Source organism: Diorhabda sublineata, chromosome 9, assembly GCF_026230105.1.
Source record: "Diorhabda sublineata isolate icDioSubl1.1 chromosome 9, icDioSubl1.1, whole genome shotgun sequence".
NCBI lineage: Eukaryota > Metazoa > Arthropoda > Insecta > Coleoptera > Chrysomelidae > Diorhabda > Diorhabda sublineata.
The window spans coordinates 7,404,212-7,429,917 of record NC_079482.1 but is presented as its reverse complement, the minus strand read 5'-3'; the positions used below and the strand labels follow the sequence as shown (position 1 = coordinate 7,429,917).

Below are 25,706 nucleotides of genomic sequence, written 5' to 3'. Positions count from 1 at the left end.
TTTATTTCTGTTTAAAGTATAAAATGAATAATAAACAAATACATACCAGTATAGTTATATAAATAATAATAAATATCGTTAAACGTATCAATAAGAACTATAAATTCAATAGAAAACACGATCGCACTACTCCCTTCACAACCACGTGCATACTGAATCTGCAACTCGTATAACAGGTGAAATATGAACTTCAACCTAAAAAGATGTTTTCAAAACACGACACTATGCTTCTACGTATACGCCAGTAAGTGCACATTTGTGCTGCTATAGCCATAGTGTCTAAAAACGACCGTTTCGTTTTGGACGGCTATAGCAGTCATGCCACATTGTGAACTTCGCTTTGACGGCTATAGCCGCAATTGTCCGTCAACGTGTTAAAAAAAAATTAATTAAATACTTTAATAATTCGAAGATTATTTCTTTTCTATTAAAGTTTCGGAGGTATGTCGTTACAATGTTAAGGATCGGAGAAAAATAACTACTTACAATTATTGTACTATAGTTGTCCCTTAACTTAATATATTTTGGGTTTTAATTATCTATTTTATATTTAAACCCCTACCTGGTTTTATGACCTCAAAAAACAAACAACAAAACTCACAAAACAATCCCCAAACAGAGGAAAACCGTTTTTTATTACTAGAGCTCTCTACCAAAGTTATAATAAGCTTAATGTAAAAGTATAATATTTTAAAAGAAAAGGATTTTTGCACTCAATATTAAAAAAAGGCTAAAATTTTTTTACGAGTACTTTGAAGTAGCCTAATTGATATAAGAATAACTATCGATTTCTCAAAGTCTAAAAAAATTTCGAAAATCAATTTGATTTTCAAAATTTCCCGTTATTTCAGTCTGCAATGAAAGGAAAAAATAAAAAATACCACGTTGAGGGTGAGTTTCTTGATAAAAAAAGGTCCCCTATACTTTTTTAATAGATATAGTTTTCTAGGAAAAAATTCGTAAATCTATAATCCATAAAATTACTTTCGTAGAAATTAATATTTGTGTGTTTTAAGCAAACAATTGAAAATTTTGGAAAAATTTCGAATTTTCCGAAATTTGTTTTTTAATTAATTGTAGGAAATATGAGAAAAATCAATACATATTAAAATTTCTTTTTATTATATAATAGTTTATTGAAAATATAGAAAAATCAAAATGAATCTACATATTCATCAATGTCGATATCTGAATCAGATTTTTCACTCTGATTCATCGTCATTTGCCTCATTTGAGATTATGGGACATTTTTTATAATTATCGGGGTCACAAGTTTTATAACCCGAAGAAAATAATTTTATGTATTTTGTACCTAGATACTTCCTAACCTATACGATACTTAACGTTCTATTCTCTGAACCACCTTGTATATGTTATAGCAGATCCGAATTTTATAATAGAGTGATGATAGAGATCGAACCTCCCAACGAGAAAACCAGCTATTTCCTTGTATTCAAAAAATTATTTGTACTGGAAAATTTCTTGTAGCCAATGATCTTACACTTATACAGGTATATTCTTAAAATGTATTGTTTTCTCAACATTAAAAAAATTTATCAAGTTTAAGCAGAGTTATAGATACTCATATACTTTCCATTTTGCTCAGTCACATTCTGCCATCTTTCTCTCAGCTTCATGATTCCGCGTTCATAAAATTTCTGATCCTTATCCTGAAAGTTTGACAATTGCAAGAATGCTGCAAACTTCGAAATAAATGGTAATTAGATGATAACAGATCAGAGCTGTATGGGGGATGCGGCATCACTTCCCAGCTGAGCTCCAATAGTTTCCCACGAGTTGCCAAAGATGCGTGAGGCCATGCGTTATCATGGTGGAGCACTTCACCTTTCCGATTTGACAATTCTGGCAGTGTTTATTTGATTGCTTCTTCATCCAGTTTTATTAATCGTTAACAGTAAAAATCTTGATTGATCGTTTGTTTCCTTGGAAGCAGCTCAAAAAACACAACGCCTTTGTAAACTGACAGCATGAGCTCTTTTGTTGTTTTTTAGCTTTCGATGTGGTTTGTGCTGGTTAATCGTGTTTGCTCCATGATCATTTCTGAACTATGTTACTATGGAGGACCGATATTTCATCACCAGTTATGAGGGTATTAAACTGTTTTACAAATAGCTTTGAAATGAAACTACATCTTCAACAATAAATTTTATTGCAATTAACCTCTTACAGAAAAAGGATAATCATCTATATACATATACTTACATAAAATAGTATCAATTTCAAGAAAAGCATGGTGGATTACAATGGTTGTAAAAAAAATAATTGCTGGACGAAAAAATGTTATAAATTTCAAATACTCTACAAGGAATGATTTATTAATAGTCATACATATACCAAACAGTTTTATAATATTGATATAGACCATCTGTAAATATTTACCTAAGTGACAGTTAATTTTTTGAATACTATTTAAAAAAAAAGAAAATAAAACACTTAATCGGCGAATTTTCTGTTAACATTACGACCGAACAAAGCTGTACGAATTTGAGGTATCAATTGTTGAGAAATAAGTTCCAAACGAGCTTCAAGAGTATTGTTGATTCTAATCTTATTCTTTAAAGCGTAGAGTTCAATTCCACCAGTAATTTCTTGTGAAAGATGGGACTCGTCATCAATTTTAATATTAATATCTTTACCAGTAATGTCCTTGTACTTGGTGACAATGGTAGGAAGGATAGATTTCACCAATTCTCTGTCTTGAGGACGTACCCTGACTGTAACCTCCTTTTCGAATAACTGAAACGAAATATTCGTTTTAAAAAATATGTTTATTACAAACTAATATCTTTGTACAACATGAACACTGACCTAATGTTCGATTATACCATAAACCCTCTTTCAGTAGGTGCAAATTTATATTTTACTTAAATATAAAAACTTAACGGATGTAGTAAGATGGGCAAGGAGCCGCAGAAGAGAAAGGAGAGACCATGTTGACAGAATGCCAAATGAACGGTTAGCAAAAATTGCAAAGGAAAAGAAACCAGACACAACTCGACCTCCTGGACGACCACCTATAAGGTGGTATGAAAGCTGGTCCTCAGCATACCAACTACCCTGGCAAACCTTTGATGAAAATACAGGACCTAGTCCTAACGTAAGAAGAAGAAGAAGATAAAAACTTAAGGCCGATCCATAAACTTGACTTTCCGTTACGTATATTAAGCTGCGGGGGCCATGTTGGAGTGCACGTTCTAAACCTGGCTAATAATTTGTTACTGATAATTGATTTTATTGCTCCAAACGCTCCCAAGAAGATGCGTGGCCCCCTGCCGTGATATTAGAGCAACCAAGTGCAAGAGATCGGTAACGATCGTAGCTGGCGATACGAGACTGGTGGAATATTTTTCACGGGAATACTCCCCAGTCAATTAATTTGATTAACACTATTTTTGGGTTATTTGCAGTATTAAGTCACTGTAGCCATTTGCGATATTTCGGTAGCGAGAAGAGCCAGCGACATGAACTAAGCGGCGTATTTTCTTGCTATTATGTCTTCAGGGCGGCTTTATCGAAAAATTTCAAAACACCTCTACAAGTGAAAATCATCATCACGACTACTTGCAGTATTCAGCTACAGTGAGATGTCTCTGATGAGCTAGCGACATGAACTAGGCGATATATTTTGTTGCTTTACGACAGCCACTGTACGAGATCTCGACGGCGGAAATAGTTATTAGGCAGGTTTAGCGGCATATTTTGCTTTCTAATTTATTGCTTTGAGACGGTCTAATATGGAACATTCCGGAACTTTCGCAGCCAATCAAAATTACTCTGGTTACCGCGATTAAGCTTTATCTCTAGACTAGAATTAGTTGTTCCTCGGCATATTTTGTTGTTATACAGTTACTATAAAATAGCTTTATCAAGATATTCTAAAAACCACCCCTTTTCTCAAACTCACACTCCTCATTTTACAAAACAACAAAATATGCCGCCTTATTCTTGTTGACAGTTCATTGCGCTTTCGAGATATCGCGGTTATCTACAGTAATTTAATTCTGCAAGTCGAGGTGAGTTTTGGAATTTTCGATAAAGCCTCCTCAAAGCAACAAAATATGCCGCTTAGTTCGTGACGCTAGCATCTCTCGTTAACGAAAGATGTAGCCAGTTGATTTCTCGGGAGCGATTGCAGCAACAAAATCAATTATCAAGTAAAAAATTAATAACAAAATAGAAACAAATTATGAATAGTGTCCGGAACGTGCCCTCCAAAATGGCCTCGCAGCTTAATATACGTATTTCGAATTTTATCTTTTCCCTTCGGTCGTTTGTAGATAGTGGTGTTAGCGTTATTTCTCTTTCTGTTTGTTTATAGTGGTCTTTTTGCTTTGCTTGTTTTCTCTTCGTTATTTTTCATAGTATCGTCCATAAATACCGGATTATAAACAAAAACACAGAAATATCACGTAAGTCAAAGACAGTTCACACATCACAATGAATAACAAATTTTTAAGTTAATGGCAGCCAAGTCAAGTGAATGAATAGGGCGTAGAATTTGCTACGAACGTCAACGGCAAAACGAAGTCAAGATTCGACCTTTATACTTTTAGTATATTTACATAAAACCAAGAAAAACCAATAGGAGGAATAAAATCGCCAATAACCATCAGCAAAGTAAAAAAGATGACACTTAACTAAGATTAACTTTTAGCCTGTAAAATTTTTAAATGCAACAAAACCAAATTTACAACTTTTATATTAATACAAATATATTTACAAATAAATAAATTCACTCGTTGTTATTATTATCAATGACTGATTTCAAGTATAGAAAATGATCGACGACATTTTGAACACCTAGTATACCATTAATTGCGTAGTTAGTTATATGTTTTTAATTCTAAGGTTTGTTACTTGATTTATTTAATGAGTTGTTCTCATTTACATTTGGATAACGCATCTAAAGGCAATTTGACGATTATTATAAACCATACAAGCTATAACGGCTGAAAAGGTTTGCTAGTGCTGGAGTACAAGAGAGTCCTACAGAATCTGGTGAGTGATGGCTGCAAGATCCAGCTCGTTTGGGTGCCTGGTCATTCGGGAAACAAAGGCAATGACGAATCGGACTCGCTCGCTAGACTGGGATCGGCGAACCCACCAATGGGTCCAGTACCCATCCTTGGTGTGGCCAAAAGCGTTGCCATTGCATCTCTAAACGGTCTACTCGCAAGGCGGGCTCAGTACAGATGGATAGAGACACCTCGTATGAGACAACTGCTCTAATTAAATAGGCGCGAAATCCGACTAGTGCCCGTCTGGACACTGCCATCTAAGACGCCATCTCCACACTGGGGATCACAAACATCCAGAGGGCCGTTAGTGCATAGAGGAGGACGAAACCGCAGACCACATTATCTGGGAGTGCCCTGCACTCACTCGAGCGCGGTTTAAACACCTGGGCAAACTACACAACTTGCCTAATGACATCAAAGGGTTCAATTCGAAGCGCCTGATTAGCTTCTCAAAGGACATCGGCCTCTGGTAACTTCTAGTGGGGCGCGACGGGCATATCTGAAGGCATACGTGCTCAACAGCTCCATGGTCGTCCACAACTTTGAACTATGAACGATTATTATCAGTATATATATATATATATATATATATATATATATATATATATATATATATATATATATATATCAATAGTATTAAACTATTGCAGGTTTGCCAATGTAAGAACTTTCCATCCAGAATAAATTTTTAATTTCCGTTTGAGCCAACCAGCCTAATAGGCTTTTTGAGAAAAATTCTCACCGTTTACACATAAGATATAATGGGAGAGAAAAAAGATACCGACATGCGGTTATTGTTATTTTAATGTTAATTCAAAACCATGAATCTGCAAAATTGTTTGACCTAAGAGCACCATAAGTCTTAAAATGACCTAATTTAGCCATGCCAAACTCATGAATGTTATTACGCGCCAATTCTCCACAAGGTCAAGTCATTTATTCATGAAAAAAATCAGTTCTCCGTCGAATTTCACCACGGACTTCCCACAAACGGGCAGTTGCGCGTTTATGGTGTATTTGCGTTATCAAGAACTATATTTAATTCATCTAAATGTACTACACTCGCTTGTTTGACGTTGCGAACAGTATCAGTTTTGTTTTTATCTTTTTTGATGAGCTTAACATACAATCCTGAATGTAACACTTTCGTGCTTTTGGAATTGCAGACTATTTGATAAATATATGTGAATATTGCGTCTTCGGGTTTTTTATGGCAACCCTCAATAAAACTGATTGTTTTATTCATACATCATTGCACAAACGCACTTCCAATGGGGTAGTTGAGAACGTAGACCTTTTAACAAGCTTAGCAATAATGATGACCAGTTGATTAGGAAACATATCTTCATACAATCGATTCATTTTTTTGGGGATATCTTAAAAGCTTGGTATATGCAGCTCCGGTAAACACAAGAAACGAAATGATCGATAGAATAAACTATAGTGTCCTACGTATAAAATCTTGAGTAGCTTTGTCAACTGATTTCAGTTTTTCTTTATTTATTTACTCTAGTTAATTCAGCAATTCTTATTATGACTGCATTATCAGATTCCTGAATATTTTACTTTTTCGAACATTCGAATATATTTAAAATAACTTGCTTTGTGTGTATATCTAAATCTTTATTATTAAAATCATATCTGACTCACTACTCTGTGCAATTTAATTGTCTTTATTCGCCCATGGTGTAAAGAACGCTATATTTCTATATATTTAAAGAAATTTATGAATTAAATAAATCTCACTAAGCCACGCCACTGCTCATCGCAGACTGTCCAGCAGGAATATTTAAATGAAATTGTGTTCATACGCCTTCCGACAGCTTCGTCCAATAGAAATGCATTTATGTTTACGATTCGATATTTTCATTGGTAAACAGTGGATATGATAAGTCCACGTGGACTGACGGTTTGTTAGATGTTTATCGAATTTTATACGGGGAGTAAACATTATTTTTCATTTCTTAATTTTGTATGAGTGCCGTGCGTATTTACAAAACATTGATTGTTCCTGTATTCTGATATTGATATTGTAAGAACTATACTTTTTTGTTAAAAAATCGATTGAAAAATTTATTTTTGCTATCTTTAGATTGTACAGGTTGTCCCTGTAAAAGTTACGGATTGTTAACCATTGGCCTGAGCTGCCCCTGGCCTTCAGATAGTAGTGTAGAATTATTTATTTCGCCAAGCATCATACATTAAAAATTCATAATGTTGGAATGTATAATTTAGAGAATATGCATAAATATAAGTTCTGATTTCGAAAAGAAATTGTTTTATGTCACAACATTATTTTCAAATTTCAAAATAATTATAGATAGGCGACATTGTAGGACATAACTGTGAAATAGTAGATATGCTTTAAATATCTAAGAAAATATTTGTATCGTGAATGTGAGTGAATCTCCATTATTTAGGAGGTCTCCAATCTATTCTCCAACTGATTTATCATCCATTTTAATGTACATTATTTTAGCAAAATTTAACATACACCACAATATCTAATTATCTATGATATGAAATTAGATCCTATTTTCAGCTACTAATTATAATACCCAACAAATGAATACATCACTTTGAGCCCAGCAAGCCTAACATAACAACTAAATCTAATTGAATTTGTAAAATTCAGCATTTGTAATGGCCCACAAAAAAATTGAACATTATATCAAACTCGATTTTAATGAAATTACCAAATTCTTGCCATTAAACCCTTTCCCTGCTCAAGAAATAACACATTCTAGACCATCTTTCAAGTGTGTTTATTGCATTTTCGATGTATTTATGAATTATAGTATGTCAAAGGAATATTAAATCTAAAAGTTAGAAGAAATTTTAGCTAAAAGCGTTGGCAGTGACCAAGAAACGGCTTTCTTCAGACACGGACAAATTTGCGAAATCAACATGAAAGTGTTACATATACAGTGCTTTTCAGAAAAAAGTATCCACCTTTAATAACTTTTGTAATACTGGTATTTAGAAAAAATCCAAAAACACGTCAATTTATGTTGGAAGGGGCAAGCATTATGGCTTATTTAAACTTACTGGAAAAGCCACCCCCTCACCCCTAGCAGCATCCCCTTTATTTTTTTAAATTACTTTTCATATTTTTTATGTAAAATTTGGATACTCCTCTTTGAGCTAATTTCAAAAATGTATAATACTTGTAGGTTAAAGTGGTTAGTTTATGAGATAAACAATTTTTCTTTTAAGAGCACAAATTTTACTTATTATTTACTTTCACCTTATTTGCCTGTACTAAAATGGGTTGTACAACAGTTCAAACTCTTTAATCTTTTTAACTGTGCTATTTATTATGAAGTTACAATAAGTGTTCAAAATGAGTACCATTCACTTCCATACAATAGTATAATCTATTTTGAAATGCCTCTCTGACATTGCTTAATACGGCTGGATTTAATTGTCGACATTCATTTTCTATCCTCTCTCGTAAATCATCCAGAGATTCTGGTTGGGTAGCATAAACTTTTGTTTTTAAATACCCCCATAAAAAGAAGTCTAGGGGTGTTAAATCTGGTGACCTAGGTGGCCACTCCATCATCTGCCCCCTTCTACCTATCCAACGAGCGGGGAATGTTTCGTTTAAAAATTGTCGGACAGGCATAGCATAGTGTGGGGGAGCTCCGTCTTGTTGAAATACCAGTAAATCTTCGGAAAGGTTATCATCATTTTCTGTTATTGTTGTAATACGTGGGTCAACCCCTTCCCTGAGTAACTCAAAATATGATTCTCCATTTAAATTTCCGTTGATGAAGAAAGGTCCGACAATGTGTTCACCTAGGATACCACACCAAACGTTTAACTTTTGGGGATGTTGTGTATGGAATTCACGCATAATATGTGGATCACTTTCAGCCCAATATCTACAATTATGCCTACTTACTAAGCCATTTAATGACCATGAGCATTGATCAGAAAAGCAAATATTGTTTAACAATTGTGGATTGTTATTGATAATTTGCGTCATTGATTCGCAAAACTCTAGACGACGATCAAAATCATCTTCATTCAACTCGTGCACCAACTTAACTTTGTATGGGTGGTACTTGAATTTATGTAGAACTCGGAAAACTGTAGAAGATGAAACACCGATCGCTCTACTTATTGTTGACAACGATTGGGGTTGTTGGGCCTCTAAGCTGACTTGCCCTAAAATTGCCACTTGGATTGCTTCGTTATTTACGAGTCCCTCTCGCTTATGCACTTTATTGCAAACAGACCCTATTGTGGTAAATTTCTCCATCAGTTGAATTACATACTTATGAGTTGCATGTCTTCCGTCATGTAATTCGTTAAATATTCTAGCAGCAGCTCTTGCACAATTATTATTTTGGTAGTATAAACCTACAATTTCAATTCTTTCTTGCAAAGAGTAAACCATTTCAGAGAAACAAAATAAATAATGTATCAAATTACACTATCAATAGTGACTACAAATTCTAGTTGACAATGTCAAACTTTAATAAAAAGTAGAGTTTTTTGTTGTTTTTTAAGTAGAATAAATAGCACAGTTAAATAGATTAAAGAGTTTGAACTGTTGTACAACCCATTTTAGTACAGGCAAATAAGGTGAAAGTAAATAATAAGTAAAATTTGTGCTCTTAAAAGAAAAATTGTTTATCTCATAAACTAACCACTTTAACCTACAAGTATTATACATTTTTGAAATTAGCTCAAAGAGGAGTATCCAAATTTTACATAAAAAATATGAAAAGTAATTTAAAAAAATAAAGGGGATGCTGCTAGGGGTGAGGGGGTGGCTTTTCCAGTAAGTTTAAATAAGCCATAATGCTTGCCCCTTCCAACATAAATTGACGTGTTTTTGGATTTTTTCTAAATACCAGTATTACAAAAGTTATTAAAGGTGGATACTTTTATCTGAAAAGCACTGTATACTTTGGATATACAGTCTACTTAAGTTGGAACCGTATGGAAAACTTTTTTATTAGTGGTTTTATGAAAAAAAATTATTGTTGATATGAAAGTTGAAATGCAACCATCAGATATCAACTTTTTAAAGCAGTATACGAGGTTTGTCAAAAAATTTGAATTTTGTGCAAGAGTAAAGTATCTTTATTTTTCACAAATCAAAAAAACGTTATAAAGTAAAGTTGTTTTGAATTAAAAGTTATATTCAAATCCGTTCAATCAACCCGGAGTAATTTATGTTTAAAGAAAAATGCTTAAAATTTACACATTTCTTAAGGTATCTCATAATACAAAAAAGATATCGACATGCGGTTTTTGCTACTCTGTTGCTAATTTGGTCTACTTTCCTATATTCCTTAAATAGCGCCCTCTAGCGTATACGTTACCCATTAGGTTGTTTCGAAATTATAACTCTTACATTGATAGAAAGGAGCTATCTTCAAAAAGACTAAGTTTGCATAGATAGGTTAAGTAGAACTGGATTCACAGGCGTTTTTTCATAATAAAGTTTCCGCTTCCCCCTACCTCTTATTTGAAGAGATGGACTAAAACTTGTAAAATCAAATATACGCTGAATTTCTTGAAGAATACGATAATCATAGTTTAAATGCATCTTATTTAGGCAAAATTTGTAAATTATTCATTTTATAATTTTTGGTATTTAATTACGCCCTCTAACGGTGGACCTACAACTCTGTAAATAATTTCCAGGTTTTTCTCGAGGTCACTTTTGTTATAAATTTTTTTTCCGAAGCTGTACTATAAACGGTTCCCGAGATATGGCCGAGAGCCATTCTTATTGGGACACCCGGTACAAAAATAAAGTAATTGAACCTTTTTTTTTCGATATTCCTTAAATGCCGCACAATACCTTCAATTATTAGAAAATCAAGTAAGTTATTTCCAACACGGCGGTGTTTCCATCCATAGTACATTAAACGTTTGTACTCTTTGAAAATATTTTTAATGGGAAGGTGATTCACAGGTATTCAGATATGTTTTGGCCTCCTAGGTCTGCTGATTTGACTCCCTTGACTTTTTTATGGGGTTATTTAAAACAGCAGGTTTATTAGCCAGGACCATTTAATGATGTAGACCATTTGGAGAGGATTATTTCTGAAGGATGCCAAAAAATTACTCCAAATATGATACAGAAAGTAAAACAAGAGTTTGACAAAAGAACAATTAAATGTTTACAAGGTGGATATGTCGAAGCTGTAAAACTTTACATTAAAATTTAATTATGTTTCTGTTTAATAAATATTCTTTGTATGGATTAATCAAATTCTTCAATAAATAATTATTATGCATTCATTACGTATGTAAATTGCAAGGTTGTTCAAAAACAGTAATAAATAGAAAGGTTATCATATTTTTAACAGGTAAGAGAGATAAATTGTATCTAGCCCGAATAATTAATACGGAATGATTAATTAATCATCACAAAACCTGAATTTTCATACTAAATGGCTGTAATTGCATATTTGAATATAACTTTTAGTTCAAAAAAACTTTACTTTATAACATTTTTCTGAGTTGTGAAAAATAAAGATACTTTTCTCTTGCACAAAATTCAAATTTTTTGACAAACCTCGTATATTGCTTTAAAAAATTGATATCTGATGGTTGCATTTTAACATTTGGACCATACAGAACTTTTGAACAAGAATAAATTTTTTTCATAAAACCACTAATAAAAAAGTTTTCCATAAGGTTTCAACTTAAATGAAACACTGTATATACGAGGCATATTTTTTAAGTAAGTACCGTATTGCGATTCCGCCGCCGCAACCCCAAGGTCGGCGTTCCGCACATGCGCGCTAGTTACCTACATCTCTTGTCTACGCACTGACGCCATTACAGTCTGATTCTTCTCTTCATTGTGTACATTGTTTACTGAGTGTTTAAGATGCCTCCGACAATCGTGAGTCCCGCCGATTGTGAAGTACGGGCTGTTATACGATTTCTTAGCGCTAAAGGCATAAAACCGAGAGATCTGTGAAGAAGAAGAAACAATAATCCATGGAATGACGACATTCATCATCACCCAAAAAAGTGAAGTTTAAGCAAACAATTTCTGCCCGGAATATCATGTGCACAGTTTTTTGGAAAATGAGTATTGCTAGTGGAGTTTCGGCCTCGTAATGAGACAATCAATGCAGCGTCTTATTGTGAGACATTGAACAATCTGCGTCGTGCAATCCAGAACAAAAGACGTGGCAAGTTGAGTAAGGGTATCGTTTTGCTGCATGACAATGCCCGTCCACATGTGGCTAATCGGACCAAAGATCTCATCAAATCTTTCCAATGGGAAACTCTAGATCTTCCTCCCTACAGCCCTGAACTGGCGCCCAGCGACTACCATTTGTTCCTGCACTTGAAGAAACACCTGGGCGGTCAGCGGCTTCAAAACGATAACGAAGTCAAAATAGTTGTGATACAGTGGTTAACAAGTCAGGCGGCAGAATTTTATGAGGAAATTATTCAAAAACTGGTGTCACGTTATGACAAGTGCCTCAATATTCACGGAAATTATGTAGAAAAGTAGATTAAGGTACAGGCTTTTATGTAAAAATAAAATTATTGCGATATCTTTGCACTTCTTTTTTTAATCCCAAAACGGGAAAATATGTCTCGTATATTGAATATAAGCCAACAAAACCTATTGTTATACAACTCCCTACTTATTTAATGCTCCCCACAAAATGAAAACCAATGCTTGTGGAACTGTTAAAACGACTCTTAAAAAAATGCCAAAAATTACTACCAAACTGTCAAGTGGTGAGTGAAATGAGTGAGGGCCGATTCTGCAAAGATAACTGCGATGTAAATATGTCACCCACTAGGCATAATCCAGATGTGAAGTCTGTTGGCAATAATCGAGACATGCTTCTTTCATCAGCCGAGAGTAGCCGCAAAAGCAATGCACAGTTAAAGGGTTAAAATGACATCAGATTTTTTAAATTTAATTTGTATTTCTAGTTGTTTTTTTCTAGTTTTGTAGTATAAATGAATTCAATATCTATATTGAAGCCAATGAAATTGTAGTTGAATAATTACAAAGCTGCATTTCAACAATTATCACAAACTATAATTTACTTACCTGATATAACCCCTGCAGTATGAGATTCTCAAGAATGTCAGTGTATTTGGTCTATAAAGATTAGTACAACATGCAATTTAATTCTATATGCACCAAAAAGCAAGCCTTAAATACTAACAAAAACAAAAAAAAATATTTGGTTACATGTAATTGAATATCTATAGTTTCCAATACTGAGGGTACCGTTCTTGTGGTCACCAGATAGCGCCACCAGCAATTGAAGCAAAATGTTTTATTATTAGTCCAGTCAATATAGGCTTTTGACCTTTTTTTTTCGTGTGCATCAGAAAATGTGCACAATTGAGTAATTCTCATGAAATCTTGGATGTTTTTTTTTTCGAAAGAACATCATCAAGGCTAAAAATTGGTGAAAACTTTGGGATTGTACGGGCATTTGTGAGGAATAAAAAATATATGGGTGAATATACTTTATTTGAATTCCATTGGTCCAAAGACGAATTTTATATAAAACTTATTATATTATAGTTTCTCTATGCTCAAACAATAATAAATATGGCATTTTACCTGGCCCACATAGTCTATTCGCGATAATTATTCAATTTATGACATTAATAGTTTAAAATAGCTATAACTGTATACTTCACCGGCCTCCCAATTTATGAATTATAATGATTTTAATGCCAGATACTTTAAATACGTTTGCAATTATGTAATTTTTTAATATGATCATACACTTTTATAGACATCGAAACATATTTTATCGAAATAAAAGTGTAAAAATATTTATTGATATTAAAAAAATAACTTATTTTAATGTCATGTTAAGTACAATTTTTGTATTTTTGTAGGTTATGTACGATTTTGTCACTTCTCTGGCATATAAAGAAAGGCAGCAATATAAGAAGAGAAAAGAAAAGGGACAAATTAAGAGCATACATGATATGACTGAAAGGGAACAACGAGAAATCAGGAAAATATGGCGAGAGAAGACTAGAAACCATAGAAATCGCGTAAAGTTACGATCAACTAGAAACTATCTGGTAACACCACCTGAGTCTGATGATGAATACCAACCTCTACTTCCACAAAACAATATCGCTCTAGCAGCTAAAAGGCGATAAGAAATTCAGCAGAAAATACAAAATAAATTGGTGGGGTGATCCAAAATCAAGAAAATATGAATTTAACAACGATTGGTAATGAAAGGAAGATATTCAAAAAAGTATTAAGTGGTAAAATATTCAAGAAATATAAAGTATTGAACGAAATGAATATGGAACCTATAAGACTTTCATCTACAAGAAATAAAAGTTTGTTAAATATAACATTGAGAAAACACAAGAAACAATAAAACGAAATCGAAGTTAGAGAAAATAGTGGCAGAGTTTGTAGGAGAAGGTTGCAATAGCAGATTATGCACATGGAAAAAAATTAACATTACAAAAAGTAAAGTAAAAAACAGAAGAGACAGGACACTATGAAAAATCTACACGCAAGTTTATAAAAACAAAAAAATATAGTTAAATTATACACACTGTTTCGCCTCTTACGACCATTTTGGATTGTAATTCCAAACATCCTCCAAAGAGACACTTGTATAACTTATGCAACCAGGGAGCTAGCTAATCTTGGTGTTCACGCCAGAATTAATTCAAAACTCATGAAAACTGGCAACGCTGTCCGACCAACCGACTACTGAGTGAATGGAAGAAATGAGATAATATAATAAGTTCTGTTGTTAAAGCTATGTAAAAATTTTCTTACAAATAAATGTTAATGTGAACGTGTTAATAATAACTATAATACAAAAAATGGTCCTTACGAGCGGATTATAAACAAAACCAGTGAAAATTCGCAATAAACAATATATTATTAACAACTATAACCCAAAAACAATTTACCACGTGCTGCAAGCAACTATCAACGAGTGCAAAGTGATCGACCAAACAAGTAGTCGATACAATATCACGGCGACCAGACATCAACTCAACTGGCCGACTAGTTCAATTGCAAGAATCAGGCAGTTCGACCGAAATCAGAGTGAGTTTGTTCCAAATTATTTATTTCCGAATTTTTCTTTCCATTTGCGATTTCAAAGCTTCTCTGTTTGTGCTTGAACAATTTGACAATATAAAATGGCAGAACTTGGCAAACTAATAAAGAAAAGAGGTGTAATTAAAGCTCAGTTAACTATTTTCACAAAAGCGGTAAATGAATTTGCAACTATATCTAATTTAAGCCAAACAGAAGTTACAAAATTAAAAGATAGGTTACGTGATGCCGAAAATTATCTTGACGAATTCAAATCATATCAATTAGAAATAGAGTTACAGGATGATATAAATTTAGATGAGCAATTAATCGAACGAGAGAGATTTGAAAATTCATATTATGATGCAATCGCTGTTGCTAAAAACATTTTACAAAGCTACAATAATCACGATAATGATACAAATCTTAGCGTGATTTCAGACAAAGCTTGTTGTAAAAACGAGGGTATAAAGCTTCCGGATATATCACTTCCTAAATTCAGTGGAAACTTTGAAGATTGGTTAGAATTCAGGGACACATATAAAAGCCTTATTCATGATAGTAAAAAATTAGATAATATTCAAAAATTTTATTACTTGCGAAGTGCACTAGGAGGAACAGCAGCGGCGTCCATTTCCAAAATCAAATATACGGCCGACAATTATGAAGTGGCATGGGCCACAATTTCAAAAAGATTTGACAATACTAAAAAATTAATATATGAACATATTAGAGCTATTTTTTCATTAGAAAATATACAAAAACCGACAGCTGAAAAACTACAAAATTTAGCTGACGATATTCACAAACATTTGGGATCTATTGAACAATTGGGGCAAAATATAACTAATTGGGATCCTCTACTAATTTTTTGGATTACTAATAAATTAGATACTAGCTCAAACCTTGAATGGGAAAGGGAAAATAGAGATCAGGAAGAATTGCCAAAGTTAGATAAATTCCTACAATTTTTACAAAAACGTTCCAATTTTCTTAATATGTTAGAATCAAAGAACAGTCTCAGTTTAAATAAATCAGATTCAAAATTTAATAATGAGGAAAATAAATTCAATAAACAAAGTAGAGTAAGGTCATTGACCTCAAGTACATATACATGCTCCTATTGCAAGAAAGAGCATTCAATATATCGTTGTGCAGAGTTTCTCGGATTAACAATAACACAAAAAAAAGATTTTGTCAAAAAATCAAATCTTTGCCATAACTGTTTGCGTTCGGGTCACTCTGTCAAACAGTGTAAATTAGGGCCTTGCAAAGTGTGTAAAGCTTGGCACAATACAATTTTGCATGAAAAACTCGAGATAGCGGACAACGCGAGCTCAAGTTCCGCAGCACTAAGCAGTGGCGTAGTGGTACCAGCGGCGGGGCAGGTGCTATTATCTACCGCCTGTTTACTCATTTCAGACAATTTCAATAATTTTCACAAAGCAAGAGCGTTATTAGATTGTGGTTCTCAAACTTCCTTTATAACGGAGGATTTGCAAAAGCGTTTGAATATTGCGACACATAAAACAGATCTTTCAATTTTCGGAATTTCAAACAATATTTCAAAGGTCAGTAAAAGGTGTAAGGTTTCATTTAAATCTATACATACCAATTTTAAAGCGCATGGCAATTGTTATATTCTAAAAGAGATTACAAGTGTGATGCCGTGTTGTCGAATCAACACGCAATCTTGGGCGATTCCAGGTGATCTAAAGCTAGCTGATCCACAATTCAATATTCCCGGACCAGTAGACATGCTCATTGGCGCGGACCTATTTTGGACAATTTTAAGCAATAACAAAATTTCGTTAGGAAAAAATATGCCGCTATTAATTGATACAGTGCTAGGTTGGGTTGTATCTGGGCAAATAAGTACTAACAACGTTGAAAAGGCTTCTTGTAATTTAAGTATAAACCAGGAATTATTAAATTCAATAGCCAAATTTTGGGAAATCGAGGAAATATCTAGCACGCGACAACTTTCTCCAGATGAACAATTTTGCGAGGACAATTTCATCAAAACTACTACCAGAGACGCGAACGGACGTTTTACAGTCACTATACCTTTGAAGCAACAACCTTCTAGTTTAGGTGAGTCGAAAGCTCAAGCCGAAAAACGTTTCTATGCATTAGAACGAAAATTCAGGAGAGATCCAATGCTGCACAGCAGATATATACAATTTATGAACGAGTATAAAGAGCTAGGCCATATGACAATTTGTAACGGCAATGATTCAAGCTTCGAATATTTCATGCCGCATCACGGAGTTTTGAGAGAAGAGAGTTTGACCACAAAACTACGGGTAGTTTTCGATGCATCAGCGCCCTCTAGCAACGGTCTATCCTTCAACAATATTCAAGTCATTGGACCCGTTTTACAAGACGATTTACTATCAATAGTCTTAAGGTTTAGGAAATATAACTATGTAGTTTCGGCAGACATAGTTAAAATGTACCGGCAAATTTCAATAACGCCCGAGCAAAGGCATTTGCAAAAAATTGTATGGCGCGAAAATCCGAGTGATAACCTGGAAGTCTACCAGCTAAATACCGTTACATACGGGCAAGCCTCTGCCAGTTATCTTGCAATACGCTGTTTAGCTAAACTCGCTGAGGATATTCAAGAAATGAACCCGGAAATAGCCGAAATCATTAAGCACGACTTTTATGTAGATGACCTGTTAACAGGTACACCTACACTTGAGCATGCGCAATACATATGTAAAGCGATAAGTGACACTCTTAAATCGGGATGTTTCGCACTCCGAAAATGGTGCTCTAACGACACCAACGCGCTCAAAAATATAAGTTCAAATGATTTAAAATCCGATATACTAGAATTTGCGCATGATGGCAAAACAAAAACATTAGGCTTGATATGGGTTTGCAATAACGATAAGCTTCAATATAAAATTCATACCAATCCTATAGGTACAAAGGTCACAAAACGCACAATTTTATCTACTATATCAAAAATATTCGACATCCTTGGTTTACTAAGCCCATGTACTATTATCGCAAAAATGATAATGCAAAAATTATGGGAAAATAAATTAGCTTGGGATGACGCTATTCCAAAAGCTATATCTGAAAATTGGGTAAGGTTGGAGAAGGAGCTTCTTATTTTGAACGATCTTGAGTTAAACAGACAAGCTATTTGCAAGAATGCTGTTGAATTACAACTGCATGGTTTCGCTGACGCTTCGGAAAAGGCTTACGGAGCCTGTGTTTATTTGAGAAGTATTGATTCCGATCAAAAGGTTCATGTATCCCTGTTATGCGCCAAAGCAAAGGTGGCACCTATAAAAACAATACCAATCCCGCGGTTGGAATTATGCGCAGCATTGCTTCTAGCCCGCCTAACAGATAAAGCTAAAACTGCTTTGAAAATTCAATTCAAATCTTTCACACTTTGGTCGGACTCAACTATAACTCTAGCTTGGGTACGCACAAGCCCGAATCTGCTAAAAACATTCACGGCCCATAGAGTGGCAGAAATTCAGTCTCTCACTAAACACGCCGATTGGAGGCACATCCCCACCCACGATAATCCAGCAGATATTGCTTCAAGGGGAATATATCCTAGTCAAATTTTAAACTCTGATTTGTGGTGGCGCGGCCCTACTTGGCTAGCTAAGGACCCAAGTTTTTGGCCCAATGACAAGCTGGAGGTGCTTCATGATTTACCTGAACTTAAATCCAGTCTTCTGACCAATGTTGCGCCCCCTACTCTGAGTTTTCCCTTTGAACGTTTTTCAAATTTCTCAAGAATGCAACGAACAATGGCATACATTTTACGATTTAAGGATAATTGTCTTCAGAGAAATCGCAGAAGAGGCGGTTCTCTTACAGTACAGGAGTTAAGTGATTCTCTAAAATGTCTCATTCGAATTTGTCAATCTCAATCGTATTCTACCGAAATTGAAACATTGAAAAATAACAAGCCTTTGAGCTCCCATAGTAATCTATTAAGTCTTAGTCCCTTTCTAGAACCCGATGGTTTGCTACGCGTAGGAGGGCGACTAAAACATTCAAATTACTCCTTTGACAAAAGGCATCCAATTTTGATCAATTCAAAGCATCATTTTTCAAAGCTACTATTTTTACAAGAACATGAACGCCTATTGCATGGCGGCCCTCAGCTGCTCTTAAGCACTATAAGAGAAAATTACTGGGTTATATCCGGTAGAAATCTTGCACGAAAGACTGTTAAGAATTGTGTGAAATGCTTCAAATTCAATGCTAAAACCATACAGCCAATTATGGCCAACTTACCGCGCGATAGAACTAATCCTTCTAGTGCATTTTCAATAGTGGGAGTTGATTACGCGGGGCCATTTATGATTAACGATAAGAAAGGTAGAGGTTGTCGTTTAAGTAAATGTTATATTGGCGTATTTATTTGTTTATCAACTAAAGCAGTCCATTTGGAATTGATTTCTAGCCTTTCTTCAGAATCATTTATTCAAGCGCTATATCGTTTTGTCTCTAGACGAGGCAAACCATCAAAAATATTGTCCGACAATGGAACAAGCTTCGTCGGGGCACAGCGAGAGCTAAAGGATTTTCTAAAACATGGCAGCAACACTATAATCGAGAAATGTAGCTCTCAGAATATAGAGTGGAGTTTTATACCACCCTACTCTCCTCATTTCGGAGGTTTGTGGGAAGCAGCTGTCAAAAGCGTAAAGCATCATTTAAGGCGCGTTTTGACCCAAGTTCATTTATCATTTGAAGAATTTGCCACAGTTCTCGCACAAATCGAGGCGATTTTGAATTCGCGTCCTTTATGCCCACTGAGCTCTGATCCCAACGATTTTGGACCTCTTACCCCAGCTCACTTCTTGATTGGAAGACCAATAATTGCAGCACCTGATCAAGATGTCACCGACATAAAAATGAATCGACTTTCCAGATTTCAGCTCGTACAACAATTAGCACAGCACTTCTGGAACAGATGGAAATCTGAGTACATTGCGGAGCTCCAAAGACGCACCAAATGGAAGTCCAACCAAGGCCATCTAGTAGAAGATTCTCTCGTTTTAGTGAAAGGCGAGAACACTATGCCCACTCAGTGGTTATTAGGTAGAATCAGCAAGCTCCATAGAGGCCCTGACGGTATCGCTAGGGTCGCTTCTATAAGAACTCCCTCTGGAGAAATCATCAAAAGAAGCTTTCAAAAAATCTGCCCCCTTCCAGTTGACCTTTGAAAGCCATCCTTATGCTTTCAACGCGGGGAGTATGTTCACGCCAGAATTAATTCAAAACTCATGAAAACTGGCAACGCTGTCCGACCAACCGACTACTGAGTGAATGGAAGAAATGAGATAATATAATAAGTTCTGTTGTTAAAGCTATGTAAAAATTTTCTTACAAATAAATGTTAATGTGAACGTGTTAATAATAACTATAATACACTTGGCTTCCCTCAAACAAGCAAAAATCGTGGGTATTCCAAGCTATCAGACACTGTTTAATTTTTATGTTGCGATCAATACAATGAAAAATGTCTTGACTGCAAAAGACGTTCTTTATATTATAATGAGTTCAAAACTTCTGTTCTGATGAAATACTCGCATTAGTTTTGGACAGTTAGTAGTACAGTTGCCTGATCACAATGGCGAATTGACTTCGAGTTTGGTAGAGTAATTGTTGGAAGAAGATTTCATTGTAATTTTTTAAACATTACCTTTTATTCAATCATTCCATCACAGTGAATAGTAAAAAAGGAAATTATAATATTTAAATTTTGATGGCGTAGTTAAGTATGTTTTTAGAGGTAGAAAACGTAGCGAAAAGCTAACTGGTAGCGAAAGATTATGTTGCGAGATTTTTTTAGGTTATGATTTGTTTTGTCGTGACCTCACCTTCTCCTCATTTTGGATAAAAGTGAGGGGATTATGAGGTAAGACTAGATCAACTCGGTTTTCGTACATTTTTTAGAGAAACTTTTTAATTACCATTTTGTTTAATTTCATAATTTGTAAGTTAATATAAACTAGTCGAATTTTATATATTTATTCAAAAAATCTATCCTAACCTAACCCATCATTTCCTCACCTTACTCATCATTCCCTCATATTTAAATCGTCAAACCTCACATATTCTGAGGTCTACCATATTTTTCACTTCTAGTAAAATAAATAGTACAAATTTCAGAGCAAACTAAGATAAATTAATTTAAATATTTTTCATTAATTTATTGATAGATAATTTCGAGATTTTATGAGAATTATCCAATTATGTATTTTTAGATGAGGAATTCGATTCTGAGCTATGTGCTTCGAAATTTTGTTTTTTTGTCCATATCAGAAATTTTATCGTAATTTAACAATAAAATTAAATTTTATCTAATGACAAAATTATTTTATATTTTTGCTTATGTCATTCAAAAGTTGAACTTTACCAAATCGATTGAGCTAAAATTATTAATTCACTATTTAACTAAAACTCGCGGAAAAAAGATAATGAAAAACCAAAAATACCTGTTCGAGAGGATGTATTTAAGCATCAATTGTTGAGCTTGTAAGAAAATGCAAAAATTTAAATTTTTTTGTTTCGAGCAAAATTATAGGCATAGAAAAAATTAAAATCGGCCATAGCGAAAAAAAATTTCAAATTTCATCGTTTTCCCTTGATTATATTAATTATTGACATGTTCTTTACCATCTCTCCAAATAATAACATAATTTAGCTTACACAACGAAAGTTATTTGTGATTGAAATTTCCTTTCGCCTTTCAAGCTTGCAAAGTGAGATTTCAAATCACTAAATGCCAAATCAGTATGTTACACAAAAAAAATTTCCGTGATCCATGGTCTTTGCAGAACCTATACAAATCGCGAGAAATTTAAAAATAATTTTATCAACCTTTTCTTTGGCCGTTGAAAATATTAACTTACAAAAAAAGACTTTTTGAAAGAAAAAGGATCTGGCAACTATAATTTTCAATATTTTCGGGTAAAGAGTTGCCCCGTGTAAATTCATTCTATTGTTAACATCCCTCTAAAATTTTATTTACATATGACAACCCTAAGAGGATCAGTTGTTTGTTTTGCTGGCAGCATACCCGTCCCCTATGCGGTGAAAGGCGGTAGACGTTCTTGATTTGTGCGTAAAAATTTTTTAAAGATTTGAACCTTTCATTATTTCTAAAAAGATTGAATAGATATTCAATCACGAGAAGAGGATAAACCATATATTATTGTCGATAAAAATGATGAAAAAATCAAAATCTTATGTGGGCTGAAACAATGAAAATTACTTGGACGCCACTTGGTGGCACAGTTTCGGAGTTCATTATCGATTTCCCCGTTAATTTGCGTTTTTTTGACGAAAATGAACATTTTCCCCTAATTAAGGTACTTTATTGAGGTTTCATTTGAAAAAATAGCTCAATTTACTGGATTATATGCTTAAGTAAACAGAGTTTCTTTCAATATTGTGCAGTTCTGTTCTATTAAAAAAAAAATGCATAAGTTCTTAAAAAACAAAACTCTTAGGGTCGGTATTATAAAGTCTGGTTGACCGAAGGTTGAGATTCAACCAAAGGGTGAGATTCAACCGTTGGTTAAAGCCAAATTATGTAAACGTTAGCCTGGGGTTGAATGGATTATTGACCGCTGGTTAAAGCCGAATTTATGTAAACGTTAGCCAGGGGTTGAATGGATTGTTGACTGTTGGTTGGTTCAACCGCAACGTTTAAAGTGTCAACCGAGATTTAAAGGTATTTCCTAACCTCAATTTATATATTCAACTTATATATTATTTTAAATTAATTGAACCATTTGAAAGATGTAGTCATCGTCGTCTCCCGAAATTTTACTAAACAGGCTACATTGGAAAGTTAGTACTAATGATGATTAAACTTCAAACAAAACTATACTTCGACCTTTGACTGACACACTCTCCCCGGCAAATGTCACTTCACTCGGATTTGATTGGTTATGAACTCTCAGTGCAGTCAACGCAAATTTTTCAGCACAAATCTTCAATTTGCCAACGGATGCTTGCAAATGCGTTATAATACTGACATGATGTTAACCATCGATGGAGTTTCGACCTGCGGTTGAATAACGTCCGGTCGAACAAAACTTTTGTAATACCGACCCTTCAAGCAATTATACCCCTCCAAATCATTCAGGTGTTAGTAAAAATAGACAGCAATGCCGAGACTACTGAAAATATGCAATTATATAAATATTTACACCACAGTAATTGTTTATTTAGTAAAAAAATGGATTGAAGTACCCAAAGGAATAGTAATAAAGACCTCACTCAATACCAGCGCCTCTAGCAAACTTATTTTTCTTGAATATTCCTTCGTTCACTTATTGTGTCACAGTAGTCAATTAGGCTTTCGAATTTTTTTATGTACTTCAAAACTTTATTACTAACAATATTGATATTTAATGAAAAAACTTAAAAAAAAAAATTTTCATTTCATTGTAAGAAATGAAAATCCAGTGACTATAAACGCGGCATGATTATTCACCATAGTTGTGACGTCATAATGTTATAGCCACAGAACATAACAAAAAGAAGGTCAATTTGTATGCAATCATAACTGAAATTATGAATAAATTTGTTGAAAATTTTGACAGGAGTTCAAAAGCAAAATGAAGTGTTACATATGCTTTATCCACTTATCAACAACTTCTAACAGAATGCAAAAGAAAACCACAAACTACATTGGCTTTCTACTTTGCTATCTTAGTTGATTTTAAATAAAAGAAGCAGAAAAGTCTATGTTTTGTTTTTGTAAGAGATTTGATGATTGTTTTCTTTTATGTTCGTTTATTTGAATTATTTGCTTAATAAATTACTTGCCTTTTATTTACCAAAACTCCTACTAAGTCCATAGTCAAAAAAACCTGCTAAGTTACAATATGGCTTAAAAACAATTTTCTTCCTTAATTTGTAGGTTTTTATTTGAAATTTTGACAAACCAACCAACTACTTTTTTGTTTTCTGCCCTAAGTAACAATTAAAAAATTTATGAATTTTTTTCCCTTTCCTGTAAAAACATCTTAAGTTTACACTCAAAGGTGACGATATATAAAAAGCAAAAAACAGTATCACCACAAATTGAATAAAATTGACTTTGATTTTAATATTAAGTAAGCATTTTGGAATGTAGATAGAGGATATTTTAAAATTAATAAAATATAATTAATTTCCTAAAAAAACGAACATGAAAATAAATATAAGAAGTGACTACTGAGGCATAATAAATGAACAAAACAATATTAGAAATATTTGAATAAACATGTAACAGTTTGAATAACATGTTACAAACAGTAGCCTCTTTCAAATTTAAACATAATAAAATCTTTCCTTCAAGTTAGACTAATACCAATATTATATAAGTTGAAAATATATATATTATATAGTATATTTTTTCTACTGATCAATCTCCACTATTCTACCAATACTTATACGACAAATGAGTTAATAATAAAAATCATACAATATAAATGAAATTAAGCAAATTACTGATTAAACACAAAAATTGACAACAGACAAATACGGTTCTAACCTGATATAATCCCTGCAAGATAAGACTTTCCAAGATTTCTGCATATTTTGCTTGATCCCTTGTAACTTCACCCAGACGTTTACGAGCCTCTTCCAAAACACTACGGACATGATCTTCTCTCACTTTTAATACCTTCAATCTAGCCTGGTTCAACATGTTTGAAGATTGACTGAAATATAAATACTGCCATTGTTGGGATTGAAAAATTAAAATTGGTTCATGTGTACTTTAAAAGACTAGATAATTTACACAAAAATTAAACATTTTTCATAGCAATTAATTGAAAAATGTCTAATATTAAGAAATATTGCATTAAACAAACATAAATTTATTAAACATCCTTATTAATGTCGAAAAAATTTAATGGAATGGAGTAAAAGAATTACAATATATTTAATAAAATTCTTAGGTAATTTCAAATAAGAAGACACATGACATAATATTAAAAGAAAATTGTCAATCATTAAATTCATAAATTGTACCCATTGAGTAATTTATAAATCACATGACATGATTATAGTTCGAAATGTAATTTTGTATAAGAAAAACTCACATTTTCTTTTGTAGTTCAACTTGTTTTTCCTTTTTTTCGTAGTACTCCATAATCTTGAGTCTTTGTTGCTGAACTAAACGGCCTTTTTCAATGTTGAACTCTTCTTCAGCCTTGGCATCAATTTCTTCAGCTTTTTCATTTGCCTCTTGTTCAATGAAAGCCATCATATGCTTAATCTGTGTGAAAATAAAATAAATAATTTGTATCTCATTGCCATTATTGTGATCAATGAAAATTCAGAAGACATTGATAGAATCCAAAGATATGTACAAGAATTTTGCGTAGATAAAAAAACTCATACCTACCTGCTTTTGAACGTCTGCATCGCTTAGAGCCATTTTGATGGTGTTTTTTTAGTAATTTTAAAATAATATACACACTAGTTAAACGACTACGCCCCTCAAGTTTTCTGATCAACCTGCTAAATTATAATGGGTGCACCAAACGGATCATATGATCTGTCATGGACATAGATTACACATGTCATAAGGTAGCCTTATGACGTGACACCTGTCAAATAAATAC

The 25,706-nt window shown here is 33.6% G+C and overlaps 2 protein-coding genes across 2 annotated transcripts in view; one reads left to right on the top strand and one right to left on the bottom strand.

Moving 5' to 3' along the window:
• The window catches only part of LOC130448590 (zinc finger protein OZF-like), a 22,344-nt gene extending 8,279 nt beyond the window's left edge, over positions 1-14,065 (top strand). The window contains exon 6 of the transcript XR_008910349.1: positions 13,905-14,065. The gene's annotated coding sequence lies outside the window, so the exon portion shown is untranslated. The remainder of the gene's footprint in view (positions 1-13,904) is intronic.
• On the bottom strand, positions 2,154-25,706 carry LOC130448592 (V-type proton ATPase subunit E). The gene is made up of 4 exons (XM_056786014.1): positions 25,487-25,706; positions 25,182-25,357; positions 24,629-24,797; positions 2,154-2,757 (listed from the first exon to the last, which is right to left on the bottom strand). Exons 1-4 carry the CDS (start codon positions 25,517-25,519, stop codon positions 2,455-2,457), a joined length of 681 nt encoding a protein of 226 aa, XP_056641992.1. The 5' UTR covers positions 25,520-25,706; the 3' UTR covers positions 2,154-2,454.

Bases quoted from the DNA above. Each gene is read 5' to 3' on its own strand.
- LOC130448592 (XM_056786014.1), bottom strand. From the start codon at position 25,519: ATGGCTCTAAGCGATGCAGACGTTCAAAAGCAG. The intron at 25,358-25,486 runs GTAGGTATGAGT...ATTTTCACACAG, and splicing joins ATGCAGACGTTCAAAAGCAG to ATTAAGCATATGATGGCTTT. The intron at 24,798-25,181 runs GTGAGTTTTTCT...TTTATATTTCAG, and splicing joins GTTGAACTACAAAAGAAAAT to TCAATCTTCAAACATGTTGA.